The sequence below is a fragment of the Oryctolagus cuniculus genome, chromosome 5, assembly GCF_964237555.1.
Source record: "Oryctolagus cuniculus chromosome 5, mOryCun1.1, whole genome shotgun sequence".
Taxonomy (NCBI): domain Eukaryota; kingdom Metazoa; phylum Chordata; class Mammalia; order Lagomorpha; family Leporidae; genus Oryctolagus; species Oryctolagus cuniculus.
Window position 1 is genome coordinate 118,178,279 of NC_091436.1, and position 21,056 is coordinate 118,199,334.

The 21,056-nt window shown below is 38.0% G+C and overlaps 1 protein-coding gene across 6 annotated transcripts in view; it reads left to right on the forward strand.

The window, feature by feature from the left end:
* PKHD1 (PKHD1 ciliary IPT domain containing fibrocystin/polyductin) overlaps window positions 1–21,056 on the forward strand; it is a 579,994-nt gene that overhangs the window by 288,254 nt on the left and 270,684 nt on the right. For all 6 annotated transcript variants that reach the window (XM_070074011.1, XM_051855614.2, XM_051855618.2 and 3 more), the window contains 2 exons: window positions 898–1,033; window positions 4,413–4,659. In XM_070074011.1, the coding sequence (XP_069930112.1) occupies window positions 898–1,033; window positions 4,413–4,659 (383 nt within the window). The remainder of the gene's footprint in view (window positions 1–897; window positions 1,034–4,412; window positions 4,660–21,056) is intronic.

The window sequence follows — 21,056 nt, forward strand, 5'->3', positions numbered from 1 at the left end:
AGGGGTATAAATAGTTTGTTTATATATGGGACATTTGAATGGCCTCCAGATTTAGCGATTACAAACAGAACTATTATAACAATTTGGGTAAGGATTTTTATGAATCCAAGTTTTCATTTCTGTAAGATAAATATGTAGGAGCTGAATTGCTAGATTACATTATAAGAGTATATTTAAGTGTTTGAGAAATTGCTATATTGTTTTCTAAAAGGGCTGTCCCATTTTGCATTTAGCCCAGTGTATGAGAGATTTACTCCTCATCCTCATCAGTACTTGCTGTTTTCACTATTTTGGGGTCTTATTTTGTACTTAATTTTCATTTACCCAATGAATAATGATCTTAAACATTTTTCTGTGTATTTACTTGCCGTCCTTATATTCTCTTTGTTGAAATGTCTTTTTAAGTTATTTTTTCTGGTTTTTAAATTGAGTTTTCAAGGAAGAGTATTTGGCCTGAGACATCTGCATTCCATATTGGAATATCTAGATTTGAGTCCCACTTTGCTGCCAATTCTAGCTTCTCACTAATGTGTCCACTAGGGGCAGAAAGTGATGGTTCAAGTAATTGCACTCATGTAGGATACCTGGATTGAGTTTTTGGCTCCTGGACATTTGTGGATGGGAGGGCTCTCTGCCTATCTGTCTCTCTGACTCTCTAAATAAATAAGTAAATAAACAGATACATACATACATACAGAAAGATTGAACTGCATTCTTATTTTTCTTTCTATATTTTGCATACATATACTTTGTCATATATGTCATTGACAAATATTTACTCCTAGTCTAGGGCTTGTATTTTTGTTTTTATTGTTCCTTTTATTCTTGCATCATGAATTGTATTTCATTTGGCAAGTTCTCTTATTTTTCTTTTCCTTTTTTTCTGTTAAATAACAGGGAAGCCTGTGCATGTCATCTGGGATTAAAACTCCAAAAAGGTGGGAACTGATGATTTCTAACACAACCTTTGCTAATTTTGATCGCATCAGTTGTGTGGCCATCAGAACCTGTTCAGGGTGTTCTCAAGGACAGGGTAAGTTGTTTGAACAGATAGGACCAATGGCAAATAAGGCCAGTAATCAACAAAATATGATAAACAGTGACAAAACCTTTGTGACTCATTATTTATTTCCATTATAAGATTATATCAGAATTGCACAAATCTAAAAAAAAATAGTATGGAAGGACATGTCCTCCCATTGTGTTTCTTTGTGTCCCCATGCTCCTTCTACGATGGTGTCCATCACATTCTATCATGATGCTGCTGTGTCTGTTCTGGGTTCTGTGTTTTACAGAAGTAGAGATCACATCTCTCTGGCTCAGAATTTGATTATAGTAAAAGAGAATCTAGTGTGTATTAGGCGTTCACTGATTAAATTAATCAGTGATGTTGGATGAGTTGACACATGGGCATACACTAACCTGAATACAACATTTCCTGCAGGAGCCAGAGTTCAGTTAGTTAATGTACCTGCCAAAAGCTTGATGTGTGCATGAGAACCATAGGAATTTTTGCTTACTTGTTAACCACACTCAGAGGTGATGAGAAAATCCTTAGAGATCTCATGTGCCAAGGTGAAAAGAGGTAGAGCTCAATCTAGTTGATTTGATCATTGTAAACAGCCAAGCAACTAATTCAAGTAAATATGCTGTTGTGGTTTGAATCACCAATTGAGATAATTGTTTTTTTTTAATTAAATGAATAATCAGCAATTCTCTGCTTTACTTTTTTTCCCCTCCTCTGTGGGCAGAACCAATAATTGCTTTTATTCGGATAACATCTGAACTTAAGGTTGTATGAATAATAATAGTAATAAGAAATGCCTCATGGCAAGTGCTTAAAAATCACAATTCTTTCATAGCTTCACCATTTCATATCATTCATAGGGTGCTGAAAATAATCACAAAAAAATTAAAATTTAAAATATTTTTAAAACATCAAAAATTTTTAAAAAAGATTTATTTAATTTTATTTGAAAGAGTTAGAGAGAGAGGTAGAGACAGAGAGAGAGAGAGAGGTTTTCCATCTGCTGGTTCATTCCCCAGATGGCCACAACAGCTGGAGCTGTGCTGATCTGGGTCTCCCACGTGGGTACAGGGGCCAAAGGACTTGGGCCATCTTCTACTGCTTTCCCAGGCCATAGAAGAGAGCTGGATTGGAAGTGGAACAGCCAAGTCTTGAACTGGTGCCCAAATGGGATGCCAGCGCTTCAGGCCAGGGCTTTAACCCACTGTACCATAGCGCCGGCCCCCACACTACTCTTTATGAACTCGAATTCTTTGTTATTGGATGATCTGGGCTAAATCACCTCTCCATTTGCTTAAAAACTGTTTGTGGGGTGGGCATTTGGCACAGTGGTTAGGTCACTGCTTGGAATGCTTACATCCCATGTCAGAATTCCTGGTTCTAGTCCTGGCTACTCCACTTTCAATAGAGCTTCTTACTAGTTTACATCTTGGGAAGTAGTAGATGATGGTTCAAGTACTTGGGCCCCCATCACGCATATGGGACACTTGGTTTGAGTTCTAGGCTCCTGACCTTGGCCTTATCCAACCCTGGCTATTGATGGCATTTGGAGAACAGGCCAGTAATAGAATCTCTCTATATCTCTTTCTGACTTTCAAATTAAAAAAAAAAAAGAAAATAAATTAAAAAATTTTAAAACGCTGTCTATTCCATGGTATACTTAAGAAAGAAACTGGGATGAGGAGAGTACAAAATTTTAAAACACATAGCCCCTATTTTCCAAACTCTTGATATAAACTGAAAAATAAATGTCTAAGCCTGCCATTGTAAGAAAGAGTGATGATTGCAATGCTAGAGGATTGGATAAGGTGGAGTGACTATAGAGAGAGTATTAGGTGAGATTCTCAGGGAGGTGACTCATGAATAGTGTTTTTAAATGTGAATAGGAATTTATAATGGGAAATTGACAAAGGGAAAGTTTCCACATATTAGGGACAGCTTATAAAAAATAGAGATTTCAAAGAACAAATAGTGCCACAGGAATCATATCAAAGTACAATATGCTCAAGGTGTAGAACTGCAGGTGATTATAGTATTAGATGACCTAGGAAGTTATAAGAGATGGATTTTTGAAGTCTTTTATGCTTGACTTAATTTACTACATGTACTCTATTTGGATGTAGAATGAAACCATTAGTCTCTTATACATTTTACAGCTATCTTTTAAATTTTTTAATGTCAATGCAATTTACTCTAATGCAAAAATATATGATAAAGTTCAAAATCAACATGTTACCACACCCAATTTTATTCATTTTTGAGAAAAAAAAGAAAATTTCCAATTTCAAAGGAGAACACACCACTTTTAGCTAGATTCTAATATCCTTCTTAGGTGATCAGTTTAATGTCAGACTTACCTTTCCATCAGTTTAAGTCTTGACTTTTAGGGTAAAACTTAAAAAAAAAACAAACTTGAATTATTACCAAACAGGGTAAAGCTTACATGAGGCCAACTATAAGTTAGACGTCAAATTTCAGGAAATCAGGTATGGCTCAAAAATTAAGATAATCATAATAATCATGCATATCAACTACCAATGTGCTGTCATTGCTACTCAAATGTACAGTCATCTGCACTTATTGTTATGTATAATACAACAGTATGGTAGTATATATACTTGGAGATGTGGACTTAATTTGTGCTTTTAGTGCCATCAGGGTATGAATTAGAAGACTCCTGCCATAGTTTCTGTCTCATCAGTTTGGCTGGTAGTACCAAAGAATCATGTGGCATGTGTGTTGAAGATTGCCAAGATGTACAGCCCTAAAGCTAATTCTGAGAAAGTGTGTTATTGCTCAAATGATTAATTGAAGGCTGCTTTTGAGGGTAAATGTTTAAGTGTAATATTAAAGATATTTTGATGTAATGAGACTTACTATAGAGGAATAGAAGTCAGCAGATAGAAAGATAAACCATAGAGCCTTTAATGTTTAGTATTCAGTGTTGTCTATTTCTGCTTACCCCTAGATCACTTTCTTAACCTTAGTACTTTAGGAATTTTGGGCCAGATAACTTTTTGTTGTGGGGACTGTCCTGTTCGTTGTGGCATGTTTTACAGCAGCCCTGGTATTTGCTCATTAATGCCAGGAGAACTCCTCCCACCATATCCAAGTTGTGTCAGCCAAAGATTATTGCCAAATGTCCCCTGGAGGGCTAAACTTCCTCTAGTAGAAAGTGACTACCCTAGACCACAGGCTGCTCACAGCAGGGTTCGTGTCACTCCTGTTGTGTTTACTGTGTCCAGTACAGGGACTCTGGTGTTCTTGAATGAATAAGCAAGGTGTGCAATTTGAAGTACTGAAAGCATTCAGTAACTTAGTTGTCATTTTTGATAGTTGCCTTTAGCGCCATTGTGTAAAAGCCTTTATATCTTCCAATTTATAGGTGGATTTACTGTGAAGAGCAACCAGTTGACCTTCATAAATTCTCCAAACTTGGTAGCTTTTCCATATCCTCATGCAGCAATTTTGGAAGACCTGGATGGATCTCTGTCTGGAAAAAATAGAAGCCACATTCTTCCTTCTATGGAAACCCTTCCAGCTTCTTGTTTGGACAATGTGAGCTTTAGTCAGACTGTCCGTGGCAGCATCTGTCAGGGAGATGTTCTCTTTCATCGTATGTCCATTGGCTTGTAAGTAGAATTCACTGTCCTTTTTAGCTTGTCAAAATGCATACATATATCATTCAGGCTGTTGAGGTGTGTAGAAGGAAAATTGCCTCCTGGATTATTTGAAATATTTAGTTCTATGAAAGTGAAATGAGAGTAATTTTGACGGTTGCCAAATTATGAATTCATGGTAGTTTTTTTTCTTTTTTTTTTTAACTTGTATTTAATGAATATAAATTTCCAAAGTACAGAATATGGATTACAATGGCTTCCCCCCCATAATGTCCCTCCCACCTGCAACCCTCCCCTTATCCACTCCCTCTCCCCTTCCATTCACATCAAGATTCATTTTCGATTCTCTTTATATACAGAAGATCAGTTTAGCATACATTAAGTAAAGATTTCAACAGTTTGCTCCCACACAGAAACATAAAGTGTAAAATACTGTTTGAGTACTAGTTATAGCATTAGATCTCAATGTACAGCACACTAAGGACAAAGATCCTACATGAGGAGTAAGTGCACAGTGACTCCTGTTGTTGACTTAACAAATTGACACTCTTGTTTATGGCCTCAGTAATCACCCTAGGCTCTTGTCATGAGCTGCCAAGGCTATGGAAGCCCCCTGAGTTCACCGACTCTGATCATATTTAGACAAGGCCATGGTCAAAGTGGAAGTTCTCTCCTCCCTTCAGAGAAAGGTACCTCCTTCTTTGATGACCCATTCTTTCCACTGGGATCTCACTTGTGGAGATCTTTCATTTAGGTTTTCTTTTTTTCCCCCAGAGTGTCTTGGCTTTCCATGCTTGAAATACTCTCATGGGCATTTCAGCCGGATCCGCATGCCTTAAGGGCTGATTATGAGGCCAGAGTGCTGTTAGGACATTTGCCATTCTATGGGTCTGCTGTGTATCTCACTTCCCATGTTGGATCCTTCTCTCCCTTTTTTATTCTATCAGATAGTATTTGCAGACACTATTCTTGTTTATGTGATCTCTTTGTTTCTTAGTCCTATCATTACGATCAATTGTGAACAGAAATTGATCACTGGGACTAGTGAGATGGCATTGGTACATGCCACCTCGATGGGATTGAATTGGAATCCCCTGGTATGTTTCTAACTCCACCGTTTGAGGCAAGTCAGCTTGAGCATGTCCCGAATTGCACATCTCTTCCCTCTCTTATTCCCACTCTTATATTTAACAGCAATCACTTTTCAGTTAAGTTTCAGCACTTAAGAATAATTGTGTATTGATTACAGTATTCAACCAAAAGTATTAAGTAGAACAAACAAAAAAAATACTAAGAGGGATAACATATTAAGTTGCTCATCAACAGTCAGGGTGAGGGCTGATCAAGTCACCGTTTCTCATAGTGTTCATTTCACTTTAACAGGTTTCCTTTTTGGTGCTCAGTTAGTTGTCACCTATCAAGGAGAACAAGTGGTATTTGTCCCTTTGGGATTGGCTTTATTTCACTCAACATAATGTTTTCCAAATTCCTAACAGGGATCACTTTTCAGTTAAAATTTAAACACCTAAAAACAATTGTGTGTTAATTACAGAGTTCAACCAATGGTACTAAGACAAAAAAAAATACTAAAATGGATAAAGTATTACATTGTACAGTGACTTGATCAGCTCTTCTCCTGACAGTTGATGTACAATGAATTCATGGTAGTTTTAGGCTCACTGTAATGGTAGCTAGTTTTCAAGATGGTTGGAGCAGATCTCATAGCCCATGACCTCTTATTGACATTTTGAGTTAACAGACCCTTTTAAAAAGGAGCTACAACCAATAAAGAACTTGAAATGAATTAAAATTAAAATTATTATTAAAAAATTTGAATAATGTCCATTCTAATTTATATACATGTACTTTCCCCAAGCCCTTTTTAAGTGTTCGCTCCAGGGAAGTAATTGCTGATGCCACCTATTACTTGCAAAGTTGCTTCACTTCAGTTCATTTTCCTTGTTAATCTCATGAACTATTGGGTTTATACAATACATATCCTATTAATACTGGGGCAAGCACTCCTTGGCTATGCTTCTGAAACTACCATTAAATCAGCAGCTGGGCTGTTTATAATGCATAATAGGATTGCTTGTGCCCTCTTTAATTTGCAGGTAATGACTGCTGAGTGTCTAGGGTTCTGTGTTTTACCTATTTCAAATGCATTGTATATATTTAGCCACATTTATTTCCTTCCTTTAAGTGTCCTAATTCTATGAATATTAAGTTGATTAATTCAATGAGACCTCCTTGGTATCTTATTCGAACATGTAAACTCCAGAGAGTGGGAGTCATTGTGGTCAGGATTGTACTAACTCTGCATTTTCGATGTATATGGAATCAGTATCTTGACCTCTGTTTTGTTAGCCTTAGAAATACACTGTCAGCACTGAATAGGCTGAAACTTTTTCATTTTTGCTTTCCAGACTGTTCATTATATCTAAGTTTAATGGGCCCAATTCCAATGAGTTAAGTATGGAGGGATGTGTTTTTATTTCTAATTTTGGTTGTGCAAAGCATGACTTTTTCCATCATTCTCAGAAATGTATCCTGATTTATATTATTCCTGTGTTGATTTTACAAAAATAAGTGTTTTGAGATTTACAAAAGTTAGTGATTTATTTCCTATATGCATTCTTTCAAATAGCCTTGTGTAGCTAAAAGGAACAGTAAATGCTTGTATGATATTTATTTCTATGTGTTCCTGATACTCTTGTTATGCCTTTGATATCTATTTAGACTGTCACTTGTGGAGGCATTTGTCAAGGTAGTAATAGAAGGCTCTGCAGAGCCTCATTCTTGACTGGGCATCACTCTTTGAGATATTTAGGATGTGTTCTTAGCTTGGGAGTAGGTCATTATTCCACCATTCAGAGACAGACAAGGTCAAGAACATGATCCTGATTCCATATTATAATTAGACTCAAAAGGTTTCTGGTAGAATGAAAAATTCTTCTTGTTTATTTCTGGAATTTTCCTGGTTTCCAAAGGGAAAATCCCATGTCTTGGAAATATTTTCAGTCCCCAAAAGCTAGGATGAGTAAACACACTACTTCTACTTAAAATTTTCAGATTGATCCACAGGTCTATGACCATTAGTTAACTGCCTTATATTGGCCTTTAAGTAAGTCTCTGTGTGCTTCTGGGATGTTTTTTGGCCATAGTGTCCTCACCTATAGAATAAAGTAGACTAGCAGTATCAGCGTTACCAGGGAGCATCTTAGAAAGAAGCTCAGACTAGACCCCAGCTGTCCTGAATCAGAATATCCAGGTGACTCAAATTATCTTTTAGGGAAGCACTGCTCTAAAGTCCTTCTAATTTTAACTTTCTATGATTCTATCCCTAGCTATTTGTGTTCAGTGGCTTGATCTTTGTCCCAGAGCATTATAACCTCATTAGAAACATGTCAGAGCTAATGAGCAATTTGAATTAAGCTTAGATACAAACTTTGCTGCATTTCATGGAGAAAGGATTAATTTGTTGTGCTATTCGCCCTCGGGCAAGCACCCTAAGAGTTGATTTACAAAACTCTCACAGTCATGATCTTTTGGGGTTGCTTGTTGATGGAGATCTTATATGGCACAAGCACCCTGCAGTCTTCACTTTCAACTCTTACTCTCTCCCTCAGCAAGAAGTCCCAAGAGAGCAGGGAGTGAGGCCTAACATCAACATTTCCTGGCCCCCTTTGAGAAAATCAAGAGCTAAGAGAATGAATTCTTCTTTGATAGGCCCACTCTCTGGTATATTGTCATGTCCGTCTTTTTACAATGTTGATAATCTTCTATTTTTGTTCTTCACTGCCTTGTATGAGTCTCATGGGTGCCCACTTTTGTACTGCTTCCATTTTTATTGGTTCCTATAACTCAGTGCCAGCAGCTGGCTTGACAGAAGCATATAAATATTTTAAGTTGGCCATAACATTTAATATTTGGGTGAATAAAAAACTGCTACTATCTATAAGGCAGAGTCTAGTTTATATTTTATTTAAAGGATGACATATTTGATCTACATGTGAATGCTTCTGATATTGTTCTCTTTGACCAGTTCTAAAAAACATACTTGCTATAAGAGCCACAGGTTTACTGGAGAAGGTTCCTTTCCCAGCTTTTGTTTCTACAACTCTTCTTCCTGTTGAGGCAAGGGTGGTGGTAACCCTACCAACGCAAAACCAGGATCTTATTTTAGAAATGTATACCAACATGGCTGGTGCCGTGGCTCACTAGGCTAATCCTCTGCCTTGCAGCGCCAGCACAGTGGGTTCTAGTCTCGGTCGGGGCGCTGGATTCTGTCCTGGTTGCCCCTCTTCCAGGCCAGCTCTCTGCTGTGGCCCGGGAGTGCAGTGGAGGATGGCCCAGGTCCTTGGCCCCTGCACCCGCGTGGGAGACCAGGAGAAGCACCTGGCTTCTGGCTTTGGATCAGCGCGATGCGCCGGCCACAGTGCGCTGGCCGTGGCAGCCATTGGAGGGTGAACCAACGGCAAAGGAAGACCTTTCTCTCTGTCTCTGTCTCTGTCTCTCTCACTGTCCACTCTGCCTGTCAAAAAAAAAAAAAAAAATGTATACCAGTAGCCATTATTTTTTTCTGCAGGGATCCAATAATGATGATATGCCCACTATAATTCTTGAATTTATAAGTCTCAAAATTTAGTAAAATGAATTCTTCTAAACAGAGATCATTATACAGAAGGAGGATGCTATTATCAATAGCTATTTTGTGTGTGCTCCTCCATTTCCTTGTAAACTTCTCTTGAATGCTTGTATTCTTTAGGATTCTGTTAGGATATGTTTTTTGCTCTCATGCCATATGTGCTTCCCTGGTGACCAGGTTTCTTTTCATGCATCAGTTAACTTTCAATGATGATCCCTGATTTTTCCTTACAGTCTACACTGCTGTATTGCTCTCCAGACCCTTCTATCCAACCACTCTTAGAATCTGCACTGTCCAGCATTTTAGCCATGAGAAACTGATGGCTACTGAGCATATGTAGTGCAATGTAGCTAGTACAAACAGATGTGTTGTTACAGGTAAATTGTGTACCATATTTCTAAGACAGTATGAAAAAATAATGTAAAGTATCTTAATAGTTTGCTTATATTATGTTGAAATGATACTTTGGATATGAGGTAAAGCTATTATTCAAATTAATTTCACCTGTTTCTTTTTACTTTTTAAAATGTGACTACTATAAAATTTAAGATGATATCTGATAAAATTTAAGATGATATCTGCATTAATAGGTTATACTATATTTCTTTTGAGCATCAGTATTGCTAATATTTCCATACAATGTTTAATAACCTTCTCAAACTCATATTGACAATATGGGACCTATGGTCTTTCCCTGGGTTTTCATAATCCCACTGAGATAAATACTGTCTAAACTAGAAACATGGAGTCATCTCTGACTCATCTTCTTATTCTATTTCCCACATTAATTACCTACTAGCTACATTTTATATCCTAAGAAAGTTTCTCTTGAGTCTTTATAAGTCTTCCTTTCCAACTTCCCCTTCTTTAGTCCAGGCTGCTCTTACTTTTCACCTGCAGAACTTCATGCCTTGCTTTCAGGGTCATCTCTCAGTGCTCCACCCTCCCTTCTCTGCATCCTTTCCCTTAAGCGCATTTAACTTCTTTACCCTTTTCATTTCATAATGCTTAGCTTCCATGGTCTAGAGCACTCTATAGCCTTTTCAGTTGTGATCAACTTATTTAGATATAAAAACAAAAAAATCAAGCCTTGATTCTGTCTTCCAATTATTGATTAGATCGATGTTGGGAAAAATTGGAAGAGTTTGCATGATATTATAGTCTGGCACTCAATATTTATGAGTTTTTCATAGTTTCTTCATAAATAACAGTCAGGACATATTCATAGTTGTGGAATTGTTTTTCAGAGACTGAAGAATAGAGAGGTGATTAAGACTCATTTGTAGGTATAAGTCATAGTTTCTCTCCTTCTTATGTGTATTTTGCCTCATTTTGCTTCATTTTTTCAGTAAAATTTTTAATAAAATGGACATCATAGCATTTATCTCACAAAGTCATTGACTGGCATGTAGTAAATGCCCAATAAATTCTGTCTTTAAAATGTTTCTGTCTTGGGCCAGCGCTACCCTGTGGTGCCAGCATCCCATATGGGTACCAATTCGTGTCCCAGCTGCTCCTTTTCCAATCAGCTCTCTGCCTATGGCCTTGGAAAGCAGTAGAAGATGGCCCAAATACTTGGGCCACTGCACTCACATGGGAGACCCAGAAGCTCCTGGCTCCTGGCTTTGGATTGGTGCAGCCCTTGCCTTTGCAGCCATTTGGGGAGTGAACCACTCTCTGTAACTTTACTATTCAAATAAATAAATAAAAGCTTCAAAAAAATGTTACTATCTTACCTTTGTTATTCAAAAAGCAATGCACAGCATATTACTAATTGAGAAAAAGTCTGTGGATTTTTATGTTTCTGTAAAATCAATGCCTGGCAAGACAATTAAATTTAGTCCAATTCCTGAAAAATAGAGAATAATGTCCAATAATCTCATGACATTGTACTGATCTAGCAAAACCTCCTGGTGGTCATAAAATCTGGAGTGTCTCAGGACATACTCTGATTCACTGTGCCTTAGTGCCTTCTGCTTCTTCCTTCCTGCCTTTCCTGGAAAAGAAGTGGTTAATGTTCTTGTTGATCACGGTGATTCTTAGATCTTGCTTAATATCCTCTCCTGTAGTGCTTGCGTTCAGTTTTCACCTATGTAACTGCTCTTAATGTGTCACCATTCAAAGTATGAGGCACCCCCTACCTCTATAAATGCAAAAGTACGGAAGAGTTCAAATGGAAATTTTGGCCTAGCTTTTCCCCTAGTAATCACCTACCTCTCCTTCCCAGGGATAAATAGACCTGGCTCCATTAATGGTATCTTTTCAGTCCTTAAAAAAATACCGAACGAGGCAGGAAAATTGTAAGATATATTATCCTCTCTTGGCAGCAGAAGTTACAGAAACAGAATAAAGATCGAAAAACCAAAATGGACCCAAACTGAGGAATATCAGCAGCACTATTACATGGTTTTTAAGTTTCATGAATGATAAAGGGCACAGTTATGCACTGGTAAATGTTTAACCACTTAGCACTCTAAAAAGCCTTGACGTAGCATCTGCCTAATACTGCGGTAAAAATACTCTCATCTTCTTTATTGGGAGCTAGAACCTGATAATACTAAATAAAGAGTTGGGAAGAGAGGCAAGTCTGTAAGCTGATGTCTGTAAGCTCCACCTTAGCACCAGGTGTGTATGTGTATGAGAGGAAGACAGGCTTCTTACTCTAAATTCCTATATGATGCAGAACATTGTTTCCAATACTCCTGACAAATGGGTGTCTCACTCTGGTTGCATAGCTCCAACAATGGTATTCCTGTGTTCTGAGGCAGCCTTTCATGCTGGGCTCAGCAGATCAAGCATTTGTCCTAATGTGACAGCAGAAAGTATGTTGCAAAAGCTGTAGCTGCTAGCTTAGAGGCGGCAGGTGCCAGTTTGATTTTTAGGCTTCTCTACAATAAATTTTTTCTTGGCCATCTTTAACCAAAGATAGAAATATACATCTGAAATGCCTTGGAGGAGTGATGTGTGGGCTATGCCCACTAGAAACTCAAGAATTATTATATAATATAACTTTACTCTCTACTGACTAGTTCTATTTTGTATCTGAAATTAAAGATTAAAAATAAATTGGAGAATGAGTGTCTAGTTTCTTTCATCTTTGGTTTCTTATCTTATTTGGAGAAATATTGAAGTATTTCTGAGACAATAAATTTATGTATAGAGAAAGTTGCTGGGGCTGCACTGTGGTATACTGGGTAAAGCTGCTGCCTGCAGTGCTGGCATCCCATATGGGTGCCAGTTCAAGTCCCCACTACTCCACTGTTATTCCAATCTAGCTCCCTGCTAATGTGTCTGGGAAAGCAGTGGAGGATGGCCTAAATGCTGGGCTCCTGCAACCACGTGGGGGACCTGGAAGAAAATTCTGCCTCCTGGCTTCGGATTGGCCCAGCTCTGGCCATTGTAGCCATTTGGGGAGTGAAGCAGTGGATGGAAGATCTCTCTCTCTCTCTCTCTCTCTCTGCCTTTCAAATAAATAAATAAATAAATCTTTTAAAAAAAGAAAAATGATGAACATGAAATATGCCTTGATGGTGGCAGGCCAGTGTATGGAATGGTGGTTCTGTGAAAAAGACTGTTATGAGCTCAGTCTATTTTCAAAAGATGCATGTGCAAAGCCATGATACAGATATTTGTTGGCTGTGCTCAATTTTTTTTTCCTTTTCATGCAGTAAAAAGATGGGAGCAACAGCAGCAACCACAAATATTCAGGAGATGCTTGCAGCACCATTTGAGATTAGCTATTTTGATGTGTCTGGCTGAGGAGATGTGTAATTATAAGGGGTTTATTTCGCAATTGTTCCAAATCAAGAGTATTTAGCGCTCAGTGCAGTGTTTTTCTTAATACACAGAGATATGGACCCTGAGGAAAAGTAAGCTAATGGTAAACACAAACCAGGGAGTTAATATTTGTTCTCATTGGTATTGTTGATTGGCTAGCAAATCCTTTGTGGGCAGTATACATTCAACAGTTCTGCACAGTGCATGGGTACTAAATTACATAACAGTTTAAGCAACTTGTATGGTAAACTGGTGCTTTTTCTGGGAAGTTTTCTCAAGTGATAGTGTTATATTTATAACAGAACATACCCCTTAATTTAAAACAGGTTTGATTATTTTTTATAAAGCATAAAAATTACAGTACCCCAGGGAGAATAGAAAAGCATCATGTAAGCCTTACAGACCTCTTCTGTTTCCGATTGTCCCCAGGCTCTGTTGCTGATACAGAGGTAAGGGTTAATACTTCAAATGGACTGGTTGCCTTCTGATTTCTTGCACATAAAGCCATGAGAAATTCAGGGAGAGACTTCTTCCCTTAGTAATGAAACTCTCTGCTGCTAATGGCCCATGCAGACTCCCTTGGCTCCTCCAAATTAGAAATACTTGTGTGCTCCTTTGCTTCATTAACAGTAAAGAGAGGGAGATTGGTGGCTATTTAGGGCACTGGGAAATTGGTGGCTATTTAGGGCAAGCGAAAATTGTAGTAATTATGGTTGGTAAATTTTCTTCATGGTGTTCTTTGACTATTGATGTTCTTTTGGTGCTTTTAGGAGAGCCCACCACTGTCAGTGCTGGCATTTGGCCTAGATGGATAGGTGCTGATCTGACATTGGTTGTTTTTGGCCCTGGTAATGGTCAATCAGGGCATCTTGCCTATTCAGGGATAGGTCTTTTATATTTTTGACTTTCAGAGTGTACCATATGACCTTTTCTACTACTTGCTGTGATGAAGGTATATTTGATAACATCCTTCTTAGGCTGTACAACAGAAAGCTAATGCTGCACATGAGTGCCTATGGAATTGGATCCTGAATAAATTTGGATTCATGTAGCTGAATAAATTCAGAGATTTGAAAGACAATGCAGGGACCAGTGCTGTGGCGCACTAGGTTAATCCTCTGCCTGCAGTGCCGGCATCCCATTTTGGCACCGGATCTAGTCCTGTTTGTTCCTCTTCCAGTCCAGCTCTCTGCTGTGGCCTGGGATTGTAGTAGAAGATGGCCCAAGTGCTTGGGTCCCTGCACCTGGCTCCTGGCTTCTGATCGGCGTGGCTCTGGCCATTGTGGTCATTTGGGGAGTGAACCAACGGAAGGAAAACCTTTCTCTCTGTCTTCTCTCTCACTATCTGTAACTCTACCTGTCAAATAAGTAAATAAAATATTTTTTTAAAAAAAGACAATGCATGAGGGGAATAATGCATAGGATAAGGGGAAAGAAGAAAGGATTATAGTATCAGATTATTAGATGCTGGTTAGAAGGAAAAAAAGCATCAAAATACATGTACAGAAGACTCAAAGAAAAGTACAGTCTGGTGGTTTGATACTATCTCAAGAGGGGTTGATGTTTATAGGGGCCTTCAGAAACTGAAGACTCTGAAAAATGATTCCTTTGAAAATTTTATCTGCAACATATAGAAACTAAATAAGAACATAAAACACTCTAAAAATTGACTTATAAATATGCTGCTAATGGAAAAAAATCAAGAAATAATTAAATCTATTAAGGTGACCAGAGGGATTTTTGTGGTCACATTGCTGGAATTAAGAAAAATTTTGGAAATATCTACCCAACTAATTATACTATCACATAAAACACTTATGTAACTGTCAAGAAGGTAGGAATGATAGGTAAGAAAAGAATGGCAAAAGTATAGGTTATTAAGGCAGGGAGAATTATATGTAAGCTTTTGGAAACATTTGAACAAATAGTGTTCTTCCTCTGGTCTATAGTTATACTATAAAAGTGGCTTCACTGAGAGCAGTTGACTAGAATAGGAGACATATGCATTTTTAAGGAAATCTCAGCATTTTCCTAAACAAGAATCTCAAATTAGTGTGTACTGTCTGTATGTGATCCATAGCAATTTTCTGACTATTAAATAGATGTTTAAGTCCTGTTGGCAAATGTCCTATTGATATGTGGTTGCCTCCATCAAACTCTGATAACTTACAATCAATTAGTTATCACCTTTGATTAGTGAATTTCTGATAAATCTCCTGGTACTCATTGTGACTTTCTGAATAGCCTTCTCTGGTGGATAGAAATAACATTCAGTAGTGAGTTGAAGTGTTTTGATACATTTAAAATTTGCTTATTTATTTATCAAAAAGTAATAAGTGTTTTATTTCTTACTGTAAATCATCAATTGGACACTTTGATATATCAGTCCTCTCTTGGATTTAGGTCTTGTGATTGATTTTTCAGAGCCCAAGTTTCCCAATGAGAGCTGAAAGGATGTGCTTTCAAAAATTGAAAAATTTGGAATTATTTTCTAGTGGACCATGGGGAATCTGATCTTGAATACCAACCCCAATACCTACTCTAGCCAACTTATCTATTTTTTGATATTTCTTACTTCCAATTTGCTTCTTCTTACCAAATCTAATTTAAATTTATTTCTTATAAGATGATTTTCATTGAATAAATATATTGGTTGGGACTACTGTGCTAGACAGACTCTTGATTCAATAGGAGAAGAAAGAACTAGGATGACTGAGGACAAAAGGTTAGGAAATACAATGGGGAGAGCAAAGATGGCTGAATAGGGAAAAGACATGGGAAGAAAATCAGAGTAAGTGCATTTCCATGGGAGAATTGGAGAGAAGTTTGTAGTGGAAATTTTAGAGAAAGAAGAGATGCCATGGGATAGCATACACAGTGCAAACATGCAGCTGCTAACTAGGCTGCTAACTCCTGCAACCAGGGACTCGAGAAGATGCCAGCTTCTGGGACTGAGAACAAGCCTCTGGATATCCACTGAAAAACAGACACTCCACTAAGCCACACAGGCATAGCATAGTTCAAAGATAACAGCTAACAGAGGGAAAAAAAAAAGTATTTCTACAAATGCCTAAAAATAAATGAAGAAATACAAGAAACGTGAACAAAGAAGACAATGTCACTCATCGAAAGGAACACAATAACAGTTTAATATCAGAATGTGAAGATGAAAAGATTAATGAGATGCATGAAAAGGAATTCAAAAGAATGATCATAAGATTGCTCAAAAACACAGAGAAATAAATACATGAGATAAAGAAATCCATACAAAGCATGGATGAAAAATTTTGCTGGGGGTAGAGGTTTTCTTTTGTTGTTGTTGTTGTTTTTGACAGGCAGAGTTAGTGGGAGAGAGAGACAGAGAGAAAGGTCTTCCTTCCATTGGTTCACTCCCCAAATGGCCACCATGGTCAGCGCGCTGTGCCAGGAGCCAGGCACTTCCTCCTGGCCTCCCACGCGGGTGCAGGATCCAAACACCTGGGCCATCCTCCACTGCCTTCCCGGGCCACAGCAGAGAGCTGGACTGGAAAAGGAGAAACCGGGACAGAACTGGCGCACCTACCGGGACTAGAACCCAGAGTACACGTGCTGCAGGCAAGGGTTAGCCTAGTGAGCGGCAGCGCCGGCCAGGGATAGAGATATTGAAGAGAAATCAAATTGAAATATTCAAAATGAAGAATTCAATATGTCAAATAGAAAATACACTGGAAAGCCTTAACAACAGACTTAGTGAGGCAGAAGAAAGACTATCTAAGCTAGAAGATAAATCCAGCTAGAACAACAACAACAACAAAAAAATAGAAATACTGAAAATAGTGTTTGAAATTTATGGGATGCTATCAGATGACCAAACATAGGCATCTGAGGATTTCCTGAAGGTATGGAAAGACAGAATAGATTAGAAGGCCTATTTAGTGATATAACAGCAAAACGTCCCTAATTTGGAGAAAGTTAGGGACATCCGAGTACAGGAAGCACACAGAACTCTCAATAGACATGACCAGAAAAGATCTTATCCATGACACATTATAGTCAATCTTTCTACAGTAAAGCATAGAGAAAATATTTTACAATGTGCACAAGAGAAACATTAGATTACATTCAGAGGATCCCCAATTGGAATAACAGCTGGTTTATCATCAGAAACTCTACAGGCTAGGAAAGAATGGAGAGATATAGTCCAAGTATTAAGATAAAAGAATTGTCAACCCAGAATACTGTACCCAGCAAACCCTCATGTATAAATGAAAGTGAAATAAAGACCTTTCCAAACAACAGAAATGAAAGAATTTGTCATCACATGGCCAGCCTTTCAAATGATCTTGAGGATATGCTACACAGAGAATCAGAGCATGATAGTCATCATTAAGAAAGAATGTGAAGGCAATGCAGAAGTACAGCACTAGACCCCTACCTTACACCTTACACAAATATTGACTCAAAATGGATCAAAGACTTAAATCTATGAACCAATACCATCAAATTACTAGAGAACATTGGGGAAACTCTGAAAGACACTGGCATAGGCAAAGACTTCTTGGAAAAGAAATTAAAAGCACAGATAAATGGGATTATTTCAAGCTGAGAAGCTTCTAAACAGCAAAAGAAATACTTCTCAATGTGAAGTAATAACTGAAAGAATGGTAGAAAATATTTGTAAACTATGCAACTGATAAAAGGTTAATATCCAGAATCTACAAAGAGCTTAAGAAATTCAACAACAACAAAACAAAGAACCCACTTTAGATATGGGCAAGGACTTGAACAGGCATTTTTAAGAAAGGAAATTTTAATGGCCAACAGACATATGAAAAAAATCTTCATGATCACTGTCCATCAGGAAAATGCAAATCAAAACCACAATGTTTCATCTCACCCCAGTTAGAATGGCTCTGATACAGAAATCCACAGCAACAAATGCTGACAAGGATGTGAGGAAAAAGGTACCCTAGTCTGCTGTTGGTGGGGATGTAAATTGGTGCAGCCACTGTGAAAGACAGTATGAAGATATCTCAAAAATCTGAAAATAGACCTACCATATTATCCAGCCATCCCACTCCTGTGAATTTACCCAAACCAAAAGAAGTCAGCATTTGAAAGAGTTATCTGTACCCCTCATGTTCACTGCAGCTCAATTCACAGTAGCTAAGATATGGAATCAACCCAGATGTTCATCAACTGAAGATTGGATAAAGAAATTATGGAATATATATGATTATGGAGTACTACTCAGCTGTAAAATAATCAAATCCTGTCTTTTGTTATACAATGGATGCAACTGAAAACCATTATACTTAGTGAAATAAGCCAGTCCCATAAAGACAGGTATCAGGTGTTTTCCCTCATCAGGGATAACTAATAGAGTACCTAAAATATAATGTATTGGAGTGAAATGGACATTGTGAGATTTGATAATGGTTTGCAACCCTTGTCTCTGTTGTTGAGGAACAGTACTTTTTCTTCATACTATTTGTTGAACTTTTTTTTTTACTTAGTATAGGGTTACCCATACAATAATTTAGTAAACGGAGAGATCTTTGTAAAAATTAAGGGTGGGAATGGGAGAAAGAGGAGGAATTTTTGAAGCATGGGTGGGAGGGAGTTGGGGTGGGAAGAATCACTATGTTCCTAGAGGAGGAAGAATTTTTGAAGCATGGGTGGGAGGGAGTTGGGGTGGGAAGAATCACTATGTTCCTAAATCTGTATATATAAAGTGCATGAGTCTTGTATGACTTAAATAAAACTTAAAAAAGAATGTGACAGGAAAAAAAATCTAGTAAAAGTAGAAAAGAAATAAAAAGCAGATAGTAGAAATATTTATAAAAATTGACAGGACCATGTAGTTACATATCAATAATAACCTTGAATGTAAATGGCCTAAATTATCCAATTCAAAGATATAGACTGACTGAATTGATTAACAAACAAGACCCATCATTATCTGCCTACAAGAAACACACCTCACCAATTCATATAGACTGAAAGTGAAAGGATGGAAAATATAATCCATGCTAACAGAAAGCAAAAATGAACAGGTGCGGCTATCCTGATACCAAACAAAATCAATCCATTTTAACACACACAAAAACTGTTAAAAGAGACAAAGAAGGGCATTATGTAATTATTAAGGGATCAATTGAACAGGAACATGGGACTATACTAAATCTATATGCACTCAATGCCAGATGCTTGGCTATTTAAGCAAACATTACTAAATCTAAGTGGACACATTGATTCCAATACAATAATAATGGGGGACTTCAACATCCCACTTTCATCAATGGACAGATCAAATAGACTGAAAATCAAGAAAGAAACGACAGAGGTATTCTACACTATGGACCAAATGAACATAATTAATAGCTACAGAACATTTCATTCCCACAGCAATATATATTCTTTACATCAGTGCAAGGAACTTTTTCTAGGATAGATCATATCATAGGCCTCTCTCAACAAATCCCCCAAAAATTGAAATCATACTATGTATCTTTTGTGACCATAAAGGAATGAAGCCAGAAATCAAACCATCCCAGCATACCAGGGATAAATCTGACTTGATCTGGGTGAATGATCTTTCTGATGTGTTGTTAGACTCAACTGCCCAGCATTTTGTTGAGGATTTTTGTATTTGTGTTCATCAGGAATATTGGTCTATAGTTCATTTGCACTGCAAAAGAAATATTGGACTAAGTGAAGAGGCATCCAACAGAATGGGAGAAAATATTTGCAAGTTGTAGAACTGGTAAAGGATTAGTATCGAGGATCTATAAAAGAATCTCAACAACAGCAAAACAAATAATCCAGTTAATAAAGAGGCAAAGGACATGAGCAGGTATTTTTCAAGAATGAAATACAAATGTCCATCTGACACATAAAAAATGCTCAGGATGGCTAGCCTGAGCTAATAATGCAAATAAAAACCACAATGATGTTTCATCTCACTCCATTTTTGAATGCCTGTCATGCAAAAATCAAAAAATAGTAAATACTAGTGAGGATATAGGCAGAAAGTACCTTAGTCCATTGTTGGTGGGAATATAAAATTGTACAACCATTATGAAAACAAAATGGAGATTTCTCAGAAATCTAAAAATAAATCTACCGTATGACCCAACTATCCTACTTGTGATTATTTACCCAAATGAAATTAAATCAGCATATGAAAGGGTTATTTGTATCCCCATGTTTATTTTTGCTCAATTCACAATAGCTAAGACATGGACTCAACCCAGATGTCCATCAGCTGATGACTGGATAAAGAAAATGTGGTGTATGTACACTATGGAATACTACTCAACCATAAAAAATGAAATTCTGCCTTTTACAGCAAAATGTATGCAACTGGAAACCATTATGCTTTATGTAATGAAATAATCCAGTCTCTCTCTCTCTCTCTCTCTCTCTCTCTCTCTCTTTCTTTCTTTCTTTCTTTCGACAGGCAGAGTTAGACAGTGAGAGAGAGAGACAGAAAGGTCTTCCTTCCATTGGTTCACCCCTCAAGTGGCCACCATGGCCAGTGTACTGCACCGATCCGAAGCCAGGAGCCTGGTCTCCCACATGGGTGCAGGGCCCAAACACTTGGGCCATCCTCCATTGCCTTCCCAGGCCACAGCAGAGAGCTGGACTGGAAGAGCAGCAACTGGGACAGAACCAGTGCCCCAACCAGGAGTAGAACCCGTAGTGCCGGCACCGCAGGCAGAGGATTAGCCTAGTGAGCCACAGCGCTGGCCAAAATAAGCCAGTCTTTTTTTTTTTTTTTTTTTTTTTTCGACAGGCAGAGTGGACAGTGAGAGAGAGAGACAGAGAGAAAGGTCTTCCTTTTTGCCATTGGTTCACCCTCCAATGGCCACTGCGGCCAGCGCATCGCGCTGATCCGAAGGCAGGAGCCAGGTGCTTCTCCTGGTCTCCCATGTGGGTACAGGGGCCAAGGACCTGGGCCATCCTCCACTGCACTCCCGGGCCACAGCAGAGAGCTGGACTG